Source organism: Zonotrichia leucophrys, chromosome 6 (genome assembly GCF_028769735.1).
Source record: "Zonotrichia leucophrys gambelii isolate GWCS_2022_RI chromosome 6, RI_Zleu_2.0, whole genome shotgun sequence".
NCBI lineage: Eukaryota > Metazoa > Chordata > Aves > Passeriformes > Passerellidae > Zonotrichia > Zonotrichia leucophrys.
Window position 1 is genome coordinate 9,108,732 of NC_088176.1, and position 22,418 is coordinate 9,131,149.

The 22,418-nt window shown below is 38.0% G+C and overlaps 1 protein-coding gene across 4 annotated transcripts in view; it reads right to left on the reverse strand.

The window, feature by feature from the left end:
* The window catches only part of VTI1A (vesicle transport through interaction with t-SNAREs 1A), a 256,512-nt gene that overhangs the window by 233,214 nt on the left and 880 nt on the right, over positions 1-22,418 (reverse strand). For all 4 annotated transcript variants that reach the window (XM_064717431.1, XM_064717433.1, XM_064717434.1 and 1 more), the window contains exons 2-3: positions 16,571-16,629; positions 12,301-12,411 (exon numbers count right to left, since the gene is read on the reverse strand). In XM_064717431.1, coding sequence (XP_064573501.1) covers positions 12,301-12,411; positions 16,571-16,629 — 170 coding nt within the window. The remainder of the gene's footprint in view (positions 1-12,300; positions 12,412-16,570; positions 16,630-22,418) is intronic.

Sequence of the window (22,418 nt, forward strand, 5' to 3'; positions counted from 1 at the left end):
TTCAAGAATTTTATCCCCTCTATGGCTGTACAGCCAAACACCTCACCAGTGACTCACTCCAGCCAGACTGCAGCAGTTGGCTCTATAGGGGAAAAAAAGCCTTTATCTGAATGCAAGGATAAACTCCATTGCATAGATTAGTTCAAACACTCCTGCCCAAGCCACACTCAGAACAAGGAACAGCACAGAGAAGAGGCACAGAAGTTTAAAGGCAGGGGGTGCCAGAGAATGGACAGCTCTCCTTACTGGAAGAGGCTTTTCTTTTCTTCAGAAAGTCCAACTCAGAATTAGATACAGTGCAGAATTTACAATTATATAACCAAGATCATACTAAATTTAATACTAGGGACATCATGAACCATGCACGGCATGGCCCAGCCCAGTCTCTTAATTAGTCTGTAAAATGTATCTGGCAGGGATAACAATAGTATTTTCTTAGAATTCACCAGATACGCTAAATGTGCTCTCAAAGACTTGATCTGGACTTCCTGTTGCTAATTTTTGTGGGATTTTAATGATTCATGTCACTTCTGCACCAAAATCACAAATGCAGCAAGTACAGCAGGGACTCAGGTATGCAATATCAGAAATGCAAACCACTAATCCTTTGTTGCTATCAGAAATTTAGTGCTGAAGACCTTGAAAGTGGATTGGATAAAATGGAAAACCAGAGGCGTTGTTTTTTTGTTCAAATGACAAGAATGTAAAGGAACTGATACATGTTCCACCATAAGTGACTGGAAAGACAATTTCCAACAATGAAAAATAGTTCAAATTTATTAATAAACATATTTAGTTATGCCTATTAGCCATAGGATTATCCAGGCCCATCCCTGGGAGTGTTCAAGGCCAGACTGGATGGGCTTTGAGCAGCCTGGTCTAGTGGAAGTTGTCCCTGCCCATGGGGAAAGGGTGTTGGAACTACATGATTTTGAAGGTCTCTTCCAATCCAAACCATTCTGTGATCCTATGATATTTCAGGCTACAGAAGCACCTGTCCTGCTTTCCTTTGTCTGATACAGGGTACAAGAAAGGGAATGGAAATTCCACAGGGTCCAAATTTTCCACAAAGGACGGAAGGACCTCAAAAGGAAATCTTGCTCCAAAAGAATACATTTATCTACATCAGGAACATGTTGGAGTTCTTCCACTACTTTTTCTGTAGTGTACATGATTTCAGGTTTTATTGCAGAATAGATTTGGCCCAGTTCTTAGATCAAACATCTTCCCTTCAACATGGCTCAAAGCTGCCTGAAACACCACTATTTTCTTCAGACCCTCATGTCTGTTCAGTGCACACCTGAAATGGAGTTTCCAGTTCATTTTCCTGAAAAAGCAACTCTGTTCAGACTCACAGGCAGTAAGTGAGAAAAATAGGGGGATTTTGTCCAGGCAAACACCACCACTGTACAAGAAGCCCCAAATGGGAGAAAAGTCCTTAGCTAAGACATTTTTTAAAACATACAAATGGGTTGGAAACTAGTCCTACATTATGAGAGAACTCAGTGGTTCTGACCTTAGCAACAGAGTACTTTTTAGGTACAAATCAAAAGTAAAAACTTTTAACATTTGCCCCAGAAAGAGAAACAGAAAAAGGAAAAGGGAAAATGAGGGGAGAAAGGAGCAAATTTTCCTTATGTTCATTCTAAAATACATGCATTTTAAACCAAGCTCTCTACAGGGCCCAAGTGCTGAGCCACCGATCTGCATTGCTGAATGCCAGACATGTAGCTCATGAATGGAAAAAAGGGATTTAATAACACGTTTGAAAGTGACTCCAAGTATGGGTCAGGAGAAAGATGCAGCCCAGGTGCCTTCAACTGAAATAAAGATCTAACAGAGGACAACATGACAGAAGGTAAGAAAAAGACAAAAGGAGCACTAAGGGCTTAAAAAGGCTGGGAAAGCAATTCAGGTTAGCAACCCCTAACTTAATCCTGACCTTTCTGTAACTTTTTACCTTGATTTAGTTGACTGAACTAACTTTGTGGGAAGCTTACACAACTGAACCAGAGAATGTGATTTCTCCTGAGGACTGGGCAGACAGGAGAGGGGAATCACATGGTCACTTGAGGGTCTTAATGACATTGAATTATGAAACTATACAAAAGAGTCAGTACAAATCAAATCTTTTCTTTTGACTAAAAAAATCCTGGTACTGTGGTTTAGACCCTGCCTTAGCATTATTTTACTCACAACCCCATTAATCACAGACAAATGCTTCTCATTTTTTAAGGATGCTAGAAATTTTAACAGAAACACATTACATGAAAACCTATGGTTTCAAAGACAGCTGCTAATAGAACAACCTATAATACTAATCTGTATTTCTTAAACAAATAAAAATAATCACAAGAAACACATTAACATAACAAGCTAGTCCTTTGCATAGTTCTATTTAGTTAATACTCATTACAGTGCCAAAGAGCTGTAGTCATGAGTGAGAAATCCCTTTGTGCTAGGCACTCCACAAATGGGGATCTCTGTGACAAAACAGCTGCAGTTACATGTCCCAAAATACCAACCACCATAATGGAAAGTAACTTTTCAGATTTTGAAATAAGAGAATTTACTTTGATATTAATGCAGCTATTCTCTCAAATAAAATATTAAATAAACACTTTTTTTCCTGCTTGGTGACACAACCTAGCAAAAGTTAGAGCTCGATTTAATAATGGCTCAAACCTTTACTCAGGAATCAGTGAAAAGGAGGTGTTAAACTCATAATGCAGGAGCATTTTCTAACTAAGGCTCAAGCCAAGACCCACCAGACACAATACAAGCCTTTTCTTTGACTTGCCAGAATTCACATTTGAATCTTTAGTGAACAGGTACAAAGCCTGCAATTGCAATTCAGTGTTTTCCACACTGACCAGGAGGGTAAGTTGGCAAACACTACCCTTATTCATTCTGGTCTTAACTTCTCAGAAAGTGAAAAAAAAAAAAACAAACTAAGGGCATGTTGGAAAGTTGTGGGGGTTCCAAAAGCATGCACAAATGCCACTCAATGGGAAACATGCAGAGCCCACACACACACTCCCCCTTTTCTTTCTCTTTATATGCCAGGCACCAAATATTTAGTTAGCAAAACCCTTTTTTCATTACACCCATGTGAAATGGTTAAATGTTACTATAGAAGGAAAAATTATTCTGTTCCACTGCTGATCCCTGAAGCCACCTGCTATATTCCTTTTTACTATCTGTAATCTTTCTATTTCGACTCTAATTTTCATTGATCACCTCTTTTAGGAGTGAAACCTCTGTAGTATTCATTAAATATTGGAAAAGGCCTATTTTCCTCACATTGGCACCCTAAAGGCAGTTTATAAAAAGCAAATGAAAAGTAAGGGAGGTGCTGCATTTGATCCACTTATTATAAATGTATACAAGCATTAAATTGTCAAATGTACAACTTTAGATCCTCTAGCCTTTGCAGGGATTTCCTCCCTAACTGAGCAAGAACAGCAAGTTTAAATAGACTTTGTGGCCAAGAACCACATTTTGTTGAGGTTCGTACAGCAGCTTTAAGGGAAGCTGGCTGTATTTGGGACAGACTACTAAATGATTGCAGAGTAAAAACAAAAAGCTACCAAACAAAAGAACAGAGATATTTCACACTTTTTCCATATGTTTCACATAGTAAAGAACATTGCTAGGAGGAGGCAGAATCACTCTAATACACTTCCAGCTCCATTTTTTTACTTTCTATTCCTTCCTCACTAAAAGCCAGAAACAAGATGACATCTCCATTGCCATAAAAGTCCATCTTTTTTACCTGATAGCAAGTTTTACAGAATCATGAAGTTCCTTCCGAGCTTATTTCCAGTAAGTTAAAAAGAACCAGCTTAGAGCACAAAGTGGGAAGGTTTTTTCCCTGAGACAAAAGAGATGTGGTCTAGTTTTTACATAGCATTTTAAAACATTTATAGCTAGAAAATACTAAAGAAATGTAATTTATTTAGTGCAAATTAAAGTCTACTTAGAGAAGGGAACAGCACTCTCTCCAACACTGATGACATCTGCCTAAATATCTACTTTGTTCTTGGGTTAGAATTTGGGGTGAAGGCAGAAACAAAAATTTACTATTTTGGTTAGTAAGAAAAATCTGCATGAAAAAAGGTGGACTTACTTGATTAAATGATTTCTCATAAGAACCCCTGACATGTTTGAATTCATCTAACACTTTAGCTTTTCACAAGGGCTGTTCAATCAATTATAGTAGACTTCTTGAGAAAAGAGCCAGAAATGCAATTTAATCGAACTGTATTTCTATTGCACTCAATTTCAGTATTCCACTTTTGGAAACCCAAGATCATAAAAACAAAACTATGCAAAACATGATACCTGGCAACTCTGATTTCTTGTAAAACACACAAGTTAACATGTAACATCACTAAGTCTGTGCTGTGGAAAGCATCACAAAGAAAGAGCAAATACATCCATCACTGTTTCTTTATCTCTCTTATTAACAAATTCAGAATGTATTTACATTTACAAGAACTTGCAACTAGCATAGAAAAAATTGTATTATCCCAGTAACATCGCCACAAATCTACAGTTTCCTGCTATTCTGTGGCAAAGGTTTTCAGCAGAAACAAGATAACTAAAATATTATTAGTACTAGCAGAATATAATGAATGCCAGTATTTGTAATGTTTGACAACTGTTTAACAACCAGACATGCAATGTATTCAGTTATGCTAAGAGGTTTTTTTTAAACACTCCTATATTTGCTTACAATGCCATGAGAATTTCAACAAGCATTTAATATATAATGACCATATAAAATTTTCTCCTTGAATTCTGATTGAAAAAATATCAAGATAGAGAACAAACCTCTTGAAGTTGGATAGAAACAGTTATTTTTAACAGCAGTGCTTGTATTTCAAGTTTCTCTTCATAGAAGCAACAAAACCAAGCTGGCAAAAAAAGCTATTAACCACTCATTTGCCAACTAATTTTTGACATGGGACAGTTAATCAGTCACAAATAAAAAGTTCACCATTTACCAGATGGCAACTTCACTATAAAGGGAAGCTATTTTTGACCATGGCAATTAGTCTTCTCATGTTTCAAACACTACATTCTATTTTCACATTAATTTTTAAATCTATGTGGCTTTAACTTAAAATAAACTGTACATCAAAAGAATGGAAAATAAACAGCCAGGAACACAATTTGACGAATTGGATTTATTTAGTTTATTTAGCTAAACAGGGTCCATTGGATCTCTTTAATAGGCTGACAGTTGCACTGGGCTGGTTAATAAAACATTCAACACAGTATCTTCAGCCAATATAGAAATGCAAATCCCACCAGAAATATTTTATTCATGAAACAGTAATTTCAGTTACTACCAAAGCAAAAAAAAAAAAAAAAAAAAAGGCAAAAAGCAAAAAAAAAAAAGAAACTGGAGGGGAGGGGGAGAAAAGGGGGGGAAGCGACGCTTGCTTTGCAAACAAACAGCGCCACCCAGCGGCACTGCAGGGACAGCACACCGGGACATCGGAACGGCCGGAATTCATCCGGCCCCTCAAAAAGAACCTTCTTCCTATTTTTTATTATTTACCATAGCACGTGTCTCTTCCTGTGCAGCACTGAAATGCAAACTAGCCTCTCTCTAGCTTGGAAAAAAAAAAAAAAAAGAAAACCCACAATAACAAAAAGCATCATAACACGTTAAGAAAGTCGAGAGTGCAGTTCTAGCCTGAAAAGTAAACACGTTCAAATGGTGGCGGTTTTGCTCAGTTTGTCTGATTTCTTTTTTGGTTATCTTTGTTTCTAGCTCGTGGTAGAAACAAAACCAAACTTCTACTTGAAGGAGTGCAGGTGAGCAATACAATGCAGTGAGCATGAGGTACACCCTGCTTTCCTCATTCATCATTGCCCTCTACACCCACGTTCAGCTATAGCACCTTTATTACAACTGCTACCGAAAGCAGGACAGCAACAGCTGCTTCTTTTTGCACAAAAGGTATGGGAGTGTCATTTAGGTAGAATAATAAATCACTGAGGGAATGAAAAACAATAAAGCCTTCCCCCTTGTGCCCTCCCCCCATTCACCTTTTCCATATGAAGTCACTTTACCCATCTGCTGGTCAGAAGAAATTTTGACTGAACATGGTTTCTTCCATTCTCTTTTGAAAGAACAGCAAACATACTTAACTCTACTATTTTGAGAAGTAGAAGTTTTCACATAAGAGCAAACTCCATGGTAAACAGAAATTGCAGCTCTCTGCTTGGGAAAGGGCTGAAATCTGAACATGTCTACAAACTATCAGCTGGTCTGCCACAGACCACTTTTCAGTTACTTTAGTACAGAAACATTGTGTGTGTGAAGGGAGAAAGGAAAGAGGCATGAATGCTTACAGTGCTCTGAGTCATACACCTTCAATTATTCACAGCCCCCAGTCACACACAAGAGTTATCAGACACACCAAATCACTTCCTGAAAACACCTTTATTTGTAATCAGTCAGCCAAGCCTAAGCTACACAAATGGGTTTTTCTTAAAATCATGTGCATCACCTCCACCACAACTTGCTGAGGGACCAACAAAGAGCCACAAAAGCCACCAGTCTCAGCCCTATGTGTTAACAGATGAGCCAGACAGAATTTCCTGGGAGGGTCAAGGGGGAGTTGGTTCAGAGAAGACTTTAGTTAAGGCATTAGCTTTGCTGACATTAAAAGTTTGCTGCTTGGTTGCCCTCACCCAGCATATTACCTCTTCACACACTGAATTATGAGATGCATAACACACTCATTGGTCAAACAACGGATGATTCTTTGTAAGCAATACCTACAGAATTACAAAGCCCAGGAGCTAAGGTGTGTTTCACTGGTGTGGCCTCTCAGGAATCTCAGCTAAGATGATCATAACCCTTTAGGTTAATTACAAATTAAGCATGTTAACTCCCATCTTTTACACTTTCCTCCACAGAAAATCATCTCATCATTACTAAATTCCATTATGAAATAAATTGACTTCCATCTTCATACTTCCACACTAAATAAAAAGAAATTTAAGACACAAGTAACAAAGAGCAAATTTTCTCCAGGTGTTCTAAGTTATACCACTTCCTAATATTTTATGAGTTTAGGCCTTGAATGTTACCAAAAAAAAAAAAAAACCAGTTTTTTCTGTATCACTTTTTTCCCATTTAAAATAGCAGTATTATAAATCAAGTAATTTCAAAAGGTGAAATGCCTCCACCTTTTTCCATCACAAAGCCACCAGGGTGGGACACAAGTGAAAACAAACTGAGGACAATGTGGAGTTAGCCTCTATAGAAAAGAAGCCAACCTAATGCTCAGCCCCAGTCAGGCAGACAAATATATCAGAAGTTATTAGAAAAGTACCAGAGGAAAACAAACAGTGCCTCTGTAAGGAGCAGTTTGAGTTGAATGCAGAGGAGTGATTACTTATCTCAAGAAGGTGACAGTATCTATAAAAATGGCAGTGAAGGAACTTTTGTTCACAATATGCTTTTTCAAAATTAGATTGTCAAAGTACATGGCCAGATAATTCAAATTCTTTCTTCTGAAACTTAGTTCAACCTTGTGTGCCCTAGAACAAATCCTCCACAGCCCCATTCAAAAGAGCTGTACTATTCACAGAGCAAAAACCAATCTGGTTTCAGAACTTTATATGTGTCAACAGATCAGGTTTCACTAAAGGCACCTGTACCTGCCCAGGCAAGGTTCTTGTGCACACATGACATTTTGGCATGACAGATTCCCTGCTTTCAAGAACACTGTTAGGATATAACAACTACGATACACACACAGCAGTCCCACACATGGCTCACAATTTTTTAAGTACAGAACATTACTGCACTATTTGCTTTATAAACCAAAATAACCCAGCAGCAACAGTGGAGTTTTTAAGTTTTAGTTTAAACTGGAGACCTGGGGAAGACTGGCCATAAAGATACAGCCACCAACTTGTCATTTGAGAAATGGTTTCAGGTGCCTACAGCCATATTTGTCTGGGTAGGTGACTGAACCTGAAATGGGGGAAGTGGTATTTGCAAAAAACAGCCAGAACACAACAGACACAGCTGCATGAGTTGTTCAGGTGAGCTTCTGGACTCAGGTGGTATTTGAGAGTCATACAAGAGAGCTAACTTTGTCCAATAAAATTATCTCCTGGTTATCTCCTTAAATGTTTTTAAAGCTTAAGAGCAGCTGAAGTTTTAACAGTAATCTGAAAAACAACCTGCAGGAGGTATAAATTGTAAATACATACCTCACTAATGACTGAAGCTATTGTTAAAAGCCAACAATGTTTAAATGTTTACTCAAGTTTTTTACAATGTATCTATATATATCTGCAAATTTACCCCACCCCTTTTCTTTTAAAGGTTATTCTCAAAGTCAGAATTACCAAAATCAGTACCAATTCTGAGGATTTAAAAGGAACGAGCACTGTCTCCTGAACTGATAATAAATGCTAGCTGCAAGATTTACCTCTGTGCTGCCAACAGAATAGGAACAGTTTGTATGTAGCCTCCATTATTTGATGGCTAGTTCTTCTTTCTCAATATGCTCATCTCATTTTCAACACTGATTGTGCAATATTCATCTTTGTAACACCAATGTTACTGTATAATGTAGTCTTACAAGATTTTTATATTTCCTCATCTATTTGAATGCCTTATAGGCCAGCAGTAAGCTTTTCAGGAAAATAAATGCCTGCCTTTGGTTTTTTCTATTTTATGGTGCCCTGACATTGAGCCAGTATATGGAACCCTGGGGATGGATACAAATGCTAGGAAATAACCATATATTTACAAGGTTTATAGAGTCACATTTTCACATGGACTGGGACTTAGCTTAAAGTAATGTTTATAAAATCTGGAAGCCTTTTACCACTATAAATCCCCACTAGTTAAAGAAAATTGGCTACTTTTAGGTAACAATTAACATGAAATGCTTTATTTCTATGAATAAACAACACCTATAGTCCACATACTTAAAATACCCTTTTTTGCCATCAGAACTTACTTCAAGTAGGCACCATGGGCATTCTATATATAAAACAGGCAGAAAAAAAACACTTACAAGCTTAAATCTGTCCCAGCATATACCACAGCACACGCTGCAGTCGAGAGGGCCATGATACACAGAGGGTCACTATACAATATCAGAAGGCTTCAACCCACACAGAGTAATGCCACATCACTTCAGAAGGCTGCAAGCATTGGCCCTTCTTGTTCTTCAGCCCAACCTTTTATCCCCTCCTGTTGATGCATTGCCCCTGTGTGCCCTCTGCTCCCTGTGGTGGTTGGTCAGTGCCCTGGGCACTCCCTGGCTCACTGCTGTCAGTGCTGCTCACACTGTGCCCATTGAGGTTCAGCTGCAGCCCCACTCCCAATCACCACAAACTGTACCTACCTAAACTGCACAATGGTGCACTGTTAAATGCAGGGGAAAGACTTTTGATAGGAAGATTGTTTTAAGCTTCAGGAACTCTTTGGCATGTGCTCCCAAGCCGTGGAGCAGCCAGGAAAGCACAAGGCTGTGATGTGCAACTCCACTTGGGGCCACAAGATAGAGCCACCAGCGCGCTCACAGCCCGGCAGAGCCCCGCGGTCCTTCCCGACCCAACGGGGACCAACACCCCTACAGAAATGAAGGGCTTGGGATGAGATATTGAAAATCAGATAATAAACACAAGATTTACATCTGCAAGTGAAAAAAGACACAGCATAAGGCTTATCAAACAGTTTCATATCACAAGCCTGAAAGTTGGCTTTTGGAGATGTGTGCAGCTTTTCTGCAGAGAAGCATCACTTCATGTTTGCCCTGTTCTGGTATTTCTCCCCAGGGAAGACTGCAGAGCACTGAGGGGAGCACCAGAAACCACTTCTGCCTAAAGCTGAGGTGCAGTGCTCGCTCTGCTCATTTTCCCCATCAGTATTAACAGTGCTATGCTTCCTGAATACTTTTAAAGACAAAATTGTGCTATTCTGTTTTTCATTATCACTGTTCTCCTTCAAGAGAGAGGGCTCAGACTGGGCAAGGTGTTTTTTTCTGCTCGGATATTATTTACTGCAATTAGTGTGTTACCACTATGCAAGTGCAATCCAGTGCCTTTGCAATCCTTTGCCTTCACACACCCCTGGACTGCAGAGCACTGACACCTAACTGCAAGGATTAGCAGTGAGAGGAAATAAATCTCCTATTTGCAACTTTTTCCTATTTGATTACAAAGTTAGAGATGAAAAGCCACGTTTGGAGTAACTTCTCAACAGCGCTTAAATCTGTATTTTTCAGAATGTACTTCAACATAGTGAAGTGTACAGGAAGAAAACCCCTACATATTCACAAAGATGCCACAGCACCTAATAAATAGTATTACAGTAATGGCCTTTTGTCATTATTACACACGCTGCTCAAGACAAAATAAATTCACCACTTACGTATTAAATGTCAAAAATAAACTTTAATGTTGTTCATCCTGCCAGTAAAGAATGGACACGTGAACAGTCCACAAACCTCATGTTTCCTTCTCCTAGCTTTAAACATGCTGCTATGGTGCTGTTTTCCATAACTGTTTGGGTAAGGGCAAATTTTCAGATGCTATAAGGCATTCAAATAATCACAAGATCAATTTTCATGCTATCAATGAATATAAAATAAAACTACTAGTGCTGGTTCTGCGTTCACTTTACATTTGAAATGCAGAACTTAATACAAGACTGTGCAGTGAAGTATGTAGTTTTTGCCATGAATTTTGTTCTATAGTTTCCAACAAGTTGCTATTTTCCTGGATAATAATCCAAAAAGAGTCTTAAATCCTTACATACAAAATTAGAAAAATATTAGTACTTAGAACCTGTAACTATGTAAGGCACTTTTTTGTAACCACATTATTTGCTATATAAGAGATTTTTTTCAAGCACAGTTGTTTTCTTCCAGCACTTTGCTCCATCCTTCACATTATTTTCTTTCCTTGATCTTCTGCTGAAGATCCTTGGGTTTGGAGCTGTTGTTTCTATCCATTATTACGACCTGTTCCTTCCTCTTTCTCATCTTGTTTTTGCTTCCTCACTTGGAGCACAAACTCATGTTCTTGTGTTCATGTAACTCCCAGTGCTATGATGCATTTCCTTGCACTCATTTCTCCTCTTCCATACAGTGTTCAGCTCTGAACTCTCTCATTCTCACTTGCCTGGGAATATGAAAGTATGAATTCCACCATCTACCTACATATAGAATAGGCCAGGAACAAATATATGCTGACAGCAAATTCTCACACATCTGAGAAGATAAACAGCATTCACAATTGGTCAGAAATTGCTCTCTCTGGGAAGTCACTGTTTGGCCACACACAATTCCTATAGGGGAACAGATGAGACTGCCTCAAAATTTTGATGCAAGTCTTTTTATTCTAAGGTTCCTCAAACTTTACAAACTGCAACCGTCTTCTCATACATTTTTGTGCAACTGCTCAACTTGGCAGAAGCACAGAGGAGTGACAGTCAGCTGGATTTCTTGGCTGCAGGTATAAACACTGACTCCCCTCCCCTGAAGGATTAAACTGCTGCCAGCAACCTGAGGAAATTCACAGCTCTCCAGTGAATGGAAAATACTGCCACTAGTTATTTCTTTCTCCCTACCCTGGAGGAACTGAGCTGCTGCCAATTAACATAGCATTTTCCTACACTTTGCAATCCCTTTGAACTTTTTCATGATTTTACAGGAAACAGTTTTGTCTCTATGTAAATCTATTCAGTGCAAATCCCAGCCACAAAAAAAGGACTGATAACTGTAGCAGAAGCCCCTAGACAAGGGAATCTTGTTAGTCTGCATCCATTACTCAGAAAAATGTAGTATTTATAACCAATTTGTACAAAAGCCAAGAAGAATCTAAATGCAATGGAAAAGACAACACAGTGACTAAAAAATGAAGTGCACATGAGATAAGCTACATTGAAAAATTCCACAGATTGGAGATCATACTGCTTTCATGTTACTGCCCACATCACTACAAGCTGTCATTCCTTGCAAAATAGGATTAAAAGCTGACTATTTTGCATACATCATGAACACTCACAGTATCTACTGATGGAGAAACAAGAGTTTCAGAAGGCCAGCAGCTGGAATATTGGTGTGGGACTGCTGCTAAAAGCTTCTCTTCCCCAGTTTGGTTTTCATCGATATACATAGCAAGACACGTGCAGAACTCATCCCTCACACTAGTCAAAAATGCCCTCTTGTGTGCCTGAATAATTGCATTGTTTTATTTTGAAAATTCTTAGAGATGCCTTCTTTATGTAATAAGTTAAAAACTCACAAAGTCAGCTTCAAGTTTTCCCATTTCTTGTTTGTAGCTCCTCATTCGACTGCTGTACATCCCTCGGCTTTGGGGTGGGATCTCTCGGACTTCAAGTTCCATCTGCTCAAGCTGACAAGGGAAAATAAAGAGGAGGTATATAAATCAAAAGGTTAATTAAGGCAAGAACAAATTTACCTGAGTTCAAGAAATATACCTAAAGTCAAGAAATATTCCTTCTTTATAAGGAAAAACATTGCTTATTCTGCAATATAGAAACAATTTATCAAAAACTTCGCACAGTCTTAAGTCAAGAAACAAGTGACAACATTAGTATTGTGAACACTCAGAAGGAATGACTTGAGCCAAATATTTCTGGATTTCAATTCCAACTGTGATGAATACATCTTCTTAAAGAAAAAAAAAAAATAAAATTAGTAAAACAGTATAATTCCTGCCTACCTTCACCTAGCTGTGCAGTTTTGGAAACCATTGGCTAAAAAATGGCTTTACATATATATATATGTGTGAAGTTTTATTTTCCACCAGTGTGTGTGTTTAATAAAGTAATTGTTATATTTAATAAACTAATTATTTTTTCTTTAAATATTGCTATCTCAGCAGACTTACATAACCTGAATTGTCTACCTAAATCTACATCCCAAATTTACATGTAAGAATATTAAATAGTTGAATTTCAGGGTTCAATGACAATGCTATTCAAGAACTTGCATACAGTCAAATGGATTGAAAAATTAGAGACGTATTCTATCCTTCAAAAGCTTTTTTTATTTATTCTTGCCATGTAGAATTCTAAGGGGCCTGAAATACAAGAATATGGCACAGGGATACACCAAAACAGAAGTTGTAAATGAGGGCTGCTAATTACCTGCCCACTGGGTCCTGGAGCCTGCTCTATATGGTGCTGCCTGTTCAGGAATTCTGTTTTGAACTGCAGAAGAATTCCACACCTGCCTTTTAAAATCTTTCCAATTTACTCAAAAAAGATAAAAGAATACCTCTCCTTGGTTGCTGTAAGCACCTGAAACAATATTTACTCACCTCCTGCTGATCTGGGTTGAACAATATGGCATAGGAGCAGAAATGCTTCTCAATTAGGGTCCCAGGCTACTGGTTGCAGATCTTCACAAGGGACTGCTAGAATTTATTCCTATGTAATCACTTGCTTACACTTTGAAATTTCATCCTCATATCATAAGAAAAGCATCTGAATTTAATCAATGGAATTGCCAGATACTTAAAAGTCATTTTGCCTGATGTATTCTGATTATACAAAATTATATTCAATAATAAACTATAAAGCAGACTTTAATTAAATAGTCACTAATGAATTGAAACACACAAAGCAATTTCTAATTCTACCCAGTTCTTTAGCTCAGGCTTAACTTTCCAAAGGGGGTATTATAAATTAAACCAATAGCTGGAATTAATAGCTTATTTCTTATCAATTTCATCTTAATATATTTGATCTCAAATGTTCTATAAACATTTCCCTCATATATATATATATATACATATATATGTATGTATGTATATGTAGATTTTAATGAAGTCTCAATTCTGGTCTGTTATATAAAAACAAAAACATATACCAGTAAATCCAGAATTTGCACTAACAATCAGACCATGATCCATGATATCTAAAATGTTCATTCTAAAGAGTCAATATTAGAGAGTGTAAGGTCCAAGGAGCAACAATGAAACATGTTTAGGTTGACCAATATTTACCAATGTTTTTTCATCATGAGATTAAATGGGTGCATTTTGTGCCCGGGCTGAGAAATTTCCATGAGAAGCCATGCAGAACATAGTGGTCCAAGCAAGGGTGAACCTAAATGCAACCTAATTTCATGCATCTCCACTTTCAGAAATGGTTTTATTGGTCTTAAAATCATATTTTTCATAAACGAGCAAAAGCAGAGCAGCCCTTCATACTTCCACTCAAAAATACAACAATGTAGTGTGGCTGATGTTGCCCACTCCAAAATAAGATTCCCCCTCCCACAGGAACTTCTCCATATGAATCTGCTCTGGACTCTGGAATCAGCTGCTGTATTTTAAGAAGCTTGTAAGCTTCACTATTTTATTCTGTTTCTAAAGCTGTGGAACTAAAATAGAGATCTAAACCAAAAAACACAAGACAAGAATAACCCAGCATCTGCAACACAACAATTTTGTGATGTGTTCTTCATCAAAGATAAAGGCAAATAACAGAGAGAGAGTTGTCTTCTTTAAAAGTAGAATTTCACTCAAAAAATCACAATTCTTCTGGCACATGCTGGATTTTACACTCAATTTCCCCAAGGTTAGCTCAACAATCATCTTTCTTAAAAACCTGTTTAAAATAACAATTAGATACTCCACATTGGATGTAGAACAACAAGATTTCTCTCCAGAGATTCTTTACTCCACAGCTCTGGTTTGAAAAGGCAGCCTGGGAGTCTGAAAGTTTTCATGTCAGTTCTGCATATATATCAAATCAATTACACCAGTGATTTTACCCAAACAAAGCAGAAAGTGTTTTAAAACCATCACTGGTTAGTGAACACAAATAAATTATCTCTATAATAATATTTATAATACATGAGAGTGTTATTTCCTAGCCAAGTAGGAAATAAAAATCAGCTAATCCCAGCTTTGCCTATGCAAGACAATGAAGCAAACCAATGTATGAAAATTATCAGCAGCAAGGAATTAGGTTTATTTTGATTTTCTACTGTAGCCTCTAGTTTAAAATAGGATCCTCTTAATCAGTTCTGTTATTAGCAGGTTTGTTCAAATTGATTTCTAAACCAAGCCTTGACATTAATCACAAACATGTTGGGTAATTGCTTAAAGCCAATAATTGAATCTAAAGATCTAAAACAAAAGTGTGAAAGAAAAGCCAGTACATTAAATGAAGATCATAATTAGCATAAAAATGCAAATACTGGATTTATATTTTAATCTTGTAATAAATACAAATGTAGATGATCTTTTCCTGACATAAGGAGAGAAGTAAGAAGCCATTACCTCAATTTCTGCTCCTTCCAACCTACTTCAGCAGAAAACCAAATCTGAATGACCACCCACACTGGAGCTCCTCTGTACTGCTCTGTCTTTTGCCATGTCAACTTGTAGTGAAAATGAGCTGAAAACCATTTCTAGATTTCTACTTTTTGCAGCTGTTTGAATATGAAAGTGCCCAAAATGCCTTAATGTATCTACAGAACATCCTCATGAAATGAGTCAATAATTTTACCATGTGTCTCACTGGGAATAACAAATCAGAGAGGTTAGGTGCCTTGTCGTCCTGCAGGAAGACATCCCAAGATCCAGCTTTACTGGATGCTATTCCAATGCTCTGGTCTACAAGACTAATTCTATTTTTAAACTAAAAGCACTATGTATGCCTTCAAACAGGCAAGAGACTTTTTTTCTTCCTATGCCACTTCAAAAAATTAATTTTAGTATTTAGTTAGTAGCCAAAAAATTGATCCAAGTTTTTTCCATTACAAGAAATTCTAGGGTAGAAAAGCTAATTTCTTTCCTTATTCTAACATTCAGATTACATTTCTGACATTAGATACACCAAAGCCATTTGCAAGCAATAAACAAAAGCAACTTCAGGTAAGGAACTATTGGCCATGTGGGAAAAAGACAATCTCAGCTGTCACCAACACTCAGTTACTCCACATCTACAAAACTTTACTCTTATCCTCCTCCCAGATGGAAGATATGCCAGGCTGTAGCGGGAACAAAATAAATAAAAGAGTCACAGTTGTTTGTCACATACTGGGATTTTTTGTCAGTGTGAGCCACAAACTAATGCCTGGTTAACAGCTACACTCTTGTTGGAGCAGTGACCCACACTGCCATGGCCCCTTGTCCTCACCTTTATGTCTCACTTGCTAAAATGGAAAAAAAGATCTACTACTCTACAAGACATTCTGATAGATGAAATTAAGTAGGTGCTTGGGTCTTACAAGCCAAAAACAAAGTCATGGTGTGTAAAAATTTAATTCCATTCCTGAAGACCTAATCCTCAACTATGTCTAACTATTTATGGACTTACAGCAATAGTGCAAACCTTGTATCACTTAACAGAGGATTAAAAAAAAGATACACTCTTATTTCATATCCTCAAATAAGAACTATTTCAAGACTACTATTTCATTTTCTAATATATCATTGCTAAGTATTTTTAGGGCATGGGTGTTAAATGTTGCTATCAATGATTCTATTACTTTTTTAGGAATTTGCAGTTAACACATGAAAAGCCAGAACATACCAGTTCCCTCGCTTCTTCAAGCTGTTTCTCAACATTTGCAACCATCTGCTTCTTCTCATCTGAAACAGAATTGTGAAAAAGCCAATATAATTGTGTTCTTACCATGAAAGAAAAGCATACCATTTCAAAAGATTGCATGTATCAACTAAAACAGACTCGAGATTTATTCTGTGTGACATCCTCACACATGGTGATACACACATTAGTAATTAAAAAAAAAATAGACTGGAGAATCCTTGAAGTTCTGCCCTGTTATGCAGCATTTGCTAGTTAGGAAAGCACTTACAGCTGCTTCAGCTGTAGGAATTCTGCCTCAGCAGGCATTTGCTGGTGTGCACAAATGCATGAGAAGGCACATGCATACACTAAATGGAAAAAATATCATTTAAGAACAAAGGCATAAAAGATTCACCTGCAAAATATGAGATGCACAAAACCAACCAAGCATCCCAATTAATACTAATTCAGGGTCTGAAGAAAAATGATATTTCTATTCCCCTACTTCTATGCTGGGTCTAGAATTGTTTCTTTTGGTTCAACAGATATAAAATGAAATGCCACAGGAACTACAAGAAAAACACTGTCTTCTAGTAACAGTAAAAATGGAAATTAGTAATAAAATATAGAATTTTTTAAAAAATCCAAATAAGATTTAAGCTATACATAGCAAACACCATCTGCCAGGTTCCCCAGCAAGGTCCCAGCTACAGAAACTGACTTTTGCCCTGCCTCCAACCATCCATTTGCAGGCAGAATCCAGTCTGAACTGAGAACTGAAATTCAGTGTCACATCATCACAAACATTCCAAGTGCTTCACAACTTGGTTTGTTACAGCATGAAACAAACTGAGAAATATTCAGACACTGGATAATAAAATGTCCCCACACTGCTTCATTACTGTGGGTATTCAAGGTTTCCATCCTACCATCACATCTTCCAGCCCTCAGACTCTAAATCCACTCATTATGTCAATGAAGTTAACAACAAAACTGAACATACAAATGGTTGGTTTGAAACCAGGAGTCTCATGAGACATCTCTACTGGTGGTTTGCCTGATGAAGCAGATAAAAAGTGAATGTCACCAAAGTGTCTCCAGTCACAGCTCCCCAGAGGTCACGATGGATAAGTCTATGTCAGCACAAGACTGAATCATGTGTCTCTAAACTTCAGAGCTTTGTTTTTAATCTGAGTCCCCTTGCTCCTCTTCCACATGATCTCTTTGTATCCTGGAACTGACACGTTAAAACCCAAAGGGACAATCTGATGATCTCCTTCGATCCTCTGCATTCCACAAAGCACTGAATTTCATGAGAGAACCACTTTAATAAAGGAACATAAATCACTTCTCACAGGCTGAAATGCCTATCCATCCATCTTCTCATTCACCAAAATACTCTACACTGTCATTCAGGGACACAGGAACATCACAATCTGTCCTTCCTCAGTTCCATACACTGGAGCTCTGCCTGCACAGAGGATCAAGCTTGGGACCATCTTTCCTGCAAATCTGGAATTCATCCTGACACATCCAGTGGATTCCACCACAGCAGAAGATGCAGGAAAAATTTTCTGTGTAGCACTTTTAGTTTTCTGCAGGCAATGTCTTCCTTTAATTCCCCACCAGGTTCTCATGATATCACCCAGGCCAGAAAATTCAGCACTTTATCTTCCCAACACAAAAAAACTAAAAGAAATCTGCCCCTTCCCATCCCCCCCATATATTTCTATTCCAATATCCCAGAACACCTCTGTTCTTCCCTTCATTTGGAAGTCAGCAAGATGACAATGGACAAAAATAAAAACAATGGAAGGTATGAAATACACAGCACCATTTTATTGAAGCTGAAATAAAATTTTAAAACATAGCAGCAGAAAATAAATGTACTATAGCATTTTCAGTACTTCCTTGAGTTATACTGGATCACAATTTTCATACACATTTAGTAACCTGAAATTTAGGGATATAAAGTTGAAGTTTTTTGGCAGGTATTTCATACTGAGAAAATTCTGCTTGTACTTGTGATTACAAGAACTACCCAGCACTCCACTGGCCAGTAAAATCTTACTGACCCACAGAGAAATTTAGCTACAGACCTTTTGTAGGGAAAACTCATTAGTACAGAAGAAGGTCTAGCTAAAACTGCTCTCATAAAATTAGGAGGAGAGGGTATTCAAATGACCTCCAATGGTTTAGTTAATTAAATTTTAACCCAACTACAGATTTTAATACTGGCCCAGGTACATAATCACCCGATGCTGCCTTTGGTTTTGCTTCAAATACAGATATGTGAGCAGGCACATGGCAACATCCCAGCACTGCAGCTCTGGAGCAGGATCTTCAGACTTCCAGGAGAGCAGCTAAACTTGTTGCAACTGCTGATCCTCTAGGGCACACAGTACCATGTAACCATGGCTCCCAAAGCATTTCTTTTCAATTTTACTTTTACTTCAGTGGTTAAGCAAAGGAAATTCTTTATTCCACAGCCAGAATCCCCATAGGAAGGGGGCACAGTACTCACAGGATGATTTGTTCAGAGACTGAAAGTGAGATCCAAGGGAGTTCCTCTGGTAAGAGAAGTTTGCCACTAATCAAGTAGATCAGGATAAACAAGTTACAGTCTAATTAAAGATGCTCATATTACTAACTGTATTAGTCCACTGTGACTTAGCAGTTTTCAACCTGCCTACTGCATCACTTCCCTAAATACACTTCCACAGGAAGTAAAAAGTGCTTTATAACTCTTTATTTTGATTGAGAACTCAAATATCCTTTAGAGAAAATAAAAAACAATGCTCCATCAAATATATCTAAATGTAATCTTTTCCTTACATTGCTAGACAGAATGTCCCAAACAAAATATTTCACATAGCTTGTATATTTTAAGTGAAAATTGACAAACTATGGATAAAGACTGGAAACAAAAAGGGTTTTTCCTCTGTGGAGGATTGTAAAGAAATCTGTTCTCTGTTTGTACACAAGGTTGTATAACTTTCTTAAACAAGCTTTTCACATTTTCCCCAGTTCTTTCAGCTTTGCCCTGGCATTAGACACTTTCTTTGTCTCCCAAAATACAGCAGTCACAGAAAGGTGGGAATCTGTCTACAAGACTGGAAAGATAACACAGCAGTGGTTTGATCTCAAAAAACCCTGGCTCAAGACTGAGTAGTCCCACTGCTCGTGGAATTGCATCTTTTCATTAGCACGTGCTGAGGAAGACACTGAGTAACAAAGGGCTTCAGCTCACTGACCACTTGCTGATGCTGCTGTGCTCACTCAGGTGGTTACATGTTCACCACTGCCAGAAGTTACTGTCCAACAGCAGAGACAAATGAACAGTACAGGCATTTCTCTCTTTGGGTCATAAAACTGGGTTCAAGAGGCATGGCATAATGAGCCAGACCTGAAACTGAGACAGGAAACTTCAGTACAGCAGGAGTACAACAGAAAAGTGGGGCTTTCTTCAGTTAAACCTGTTAGCAACTCAAGTGCAGCACTTTGATTGCCCAGCAGAAAATGCAGGTACCAAGTATGAGAAGAATGGCAGCACTCCAGTCCAAGGCCATCACAAACCAAAAGCTACTGTGCTGGGAATAGACTAAGATCACCATTTTTGCTGATAAAACTCTCTTTCATATCAAGCAATCAAAATCTGTATGAAGTTTTGGTCAAATCATAAGACAGATGTTTCTCTGAAACACCGAGGAGCATTAATAAAACACATCAGTCAATGATCTTCATTCTTCAAAGACCTGCAGCAGCAACACAAAAAATCTATTTAAAAGGCATTTCTCTATTTATAACTTTCTTTAATCCCCCAGGTGATGTCTGCCTCAACAACAGAAGACATTTCTTCCCAAGATGTTCTATTGTCCCTGCTGCTTATTGTTTCTGCGATATCAGAGAGCCTTTGTTACATTTCTTGCTGAACTATTTATGCATTTGTGACAACAGCTGAGCCATCATCCTCCTAGAACACAGGACAGCATCATCTCCTGACAACAGGGAATGCAGGAATGTTGCAAAACCAATTAAGCAGCATTTCTCCACTGGAGCAGGTCCATCTTGGGCAGCAGAGGGAAATAACCAGTCACTAGACTTCAGGAGATCTCTCTTTATTATGCAGAGTGGCACAAGTCCTTACACCTTTCATCCTGCTTCTTCCAGCTGGGAGGAAGAAGGCCATCAGCAGTCTCTCAAATCACTGCTGCTGCAAACTGTCCCCTCAGCTCCCCTCCCACCTCACATTCCTCTCTTTGAGGCTCTCCCAGTCACCGCCACAAGAACTAACTGGAACTTCTGGTGATGAAGAAGCAAAGATCTTGCAAATGTTCCTATTAAGAAACAAGGGAAAAATATGTATTTAAAATATTTCTGATAAAGGGTTCAGCATAATCAGAGATTTCTTTTTCCAAGTGGTCAAATGCCTCTGTTAGCTAAGACTGCAGTTTGTTTTGAAGTCGTGGAATTTTTTTTTCCCTGATGAAAGACAGAATAGCCCTGAAAACAGAAGCAATAGCTAAGCCATAAGTGCACAGTGCAAGAAGCAGCTATAATGCAAGTCAGTTCAAAATCCATATAACCAACCACAAATATAATATGGGGTGAAAAAAATTAACTTTTGTCTTATCTTGACTCCATTTAGCCCAGTACCACATTCCTGGTCCTGCAGGGAGCATTCATTCTGTCTCCTCCAAGAGGATGGCAAATTCTATTACAAAAGTAAACTTCTAATGGTCTCATTAAAGAGTGATGATTGCAAAGCCTGCTGCTTCTAGGCTATGTCACTGTTGAAGCCAATACTCTTTAAACATCTTTTATTTAAGCTCCAAAATCTCCCTAAGTGAATAAGGGAGACTGATTCAAGGAGAGGATTATGGAAATCCACTACTATTATGCAGAATATTCTTTCTACTATTGAGCAGACTCTGATGACTTCCAAAATCTATACAACAAGGAACTCAAATCTCTATTCTTTACAATTAGGGAATTAAATCTCTCTTTTCCTATAAATCAGCCTGGCACTATTGATTTTCAGAGGATGAGCCAGTAGTGTATTTATGATGTCTCCTTGTTCCTATGAGATGTCTTTAAATTTACAGTTCAAAAGTTAAGAAGCCTTTGTGAAGGATTCCCTGCATCATCTCAGCAAACGGTTCCAGTGGCCATTTACAGGTTAAATATAATTTCTGAGGAGATTAAATTACACACCAGTTCTAAAATTCAATCACAGGAACTCTGATTCTCTTTCATCTTCATTTTGTAAGTTTCCATTAGAAAACTGACAAATTTTTCCACCTCAGCTGCAGGTTCTGACTGAATTATCTCTCTGTGTCCTTGCTGTTAAGATCAAGAGCAAAACATCTCTGTTAAGCCAAGGAAAAGGCACAGTTTCCTTTAACCATGGAACTCAACCCTGTTTTTTCAGAAGACTTTCCAACTTGCTGAGATTAGAATTGGACATAACCTTCCAAAATCAAAAAGATATTTTATTCAAAATCCCCTGAGATCACACATTTTAGTTGACCACCTACCTCAAATCCCGTTTAGGGTCCCTACTCATCACTTCATGATGCATTTCCCACTCTAAAAGTAGGATGCTGTTGTTTGGTCCTGGATGCATGATACCTTTTCCTTTAGTCATATGGAAAAGTACACCATTAGTATGTGTTTACTTCCTTCTTACACATTATCCACTCCTATGGTTAAGGCTCCCAAACTTCTGGGTAATTTGCATGAGAAGCAAAGGCAGAAGTATTAAATGAGCTGGAAGAGGCATTAAGCAGAGCTACAAGAGGAACAGATGAGAAAACCCCGAGTGCCAACTTCCCTCCATGTCACACTCAGA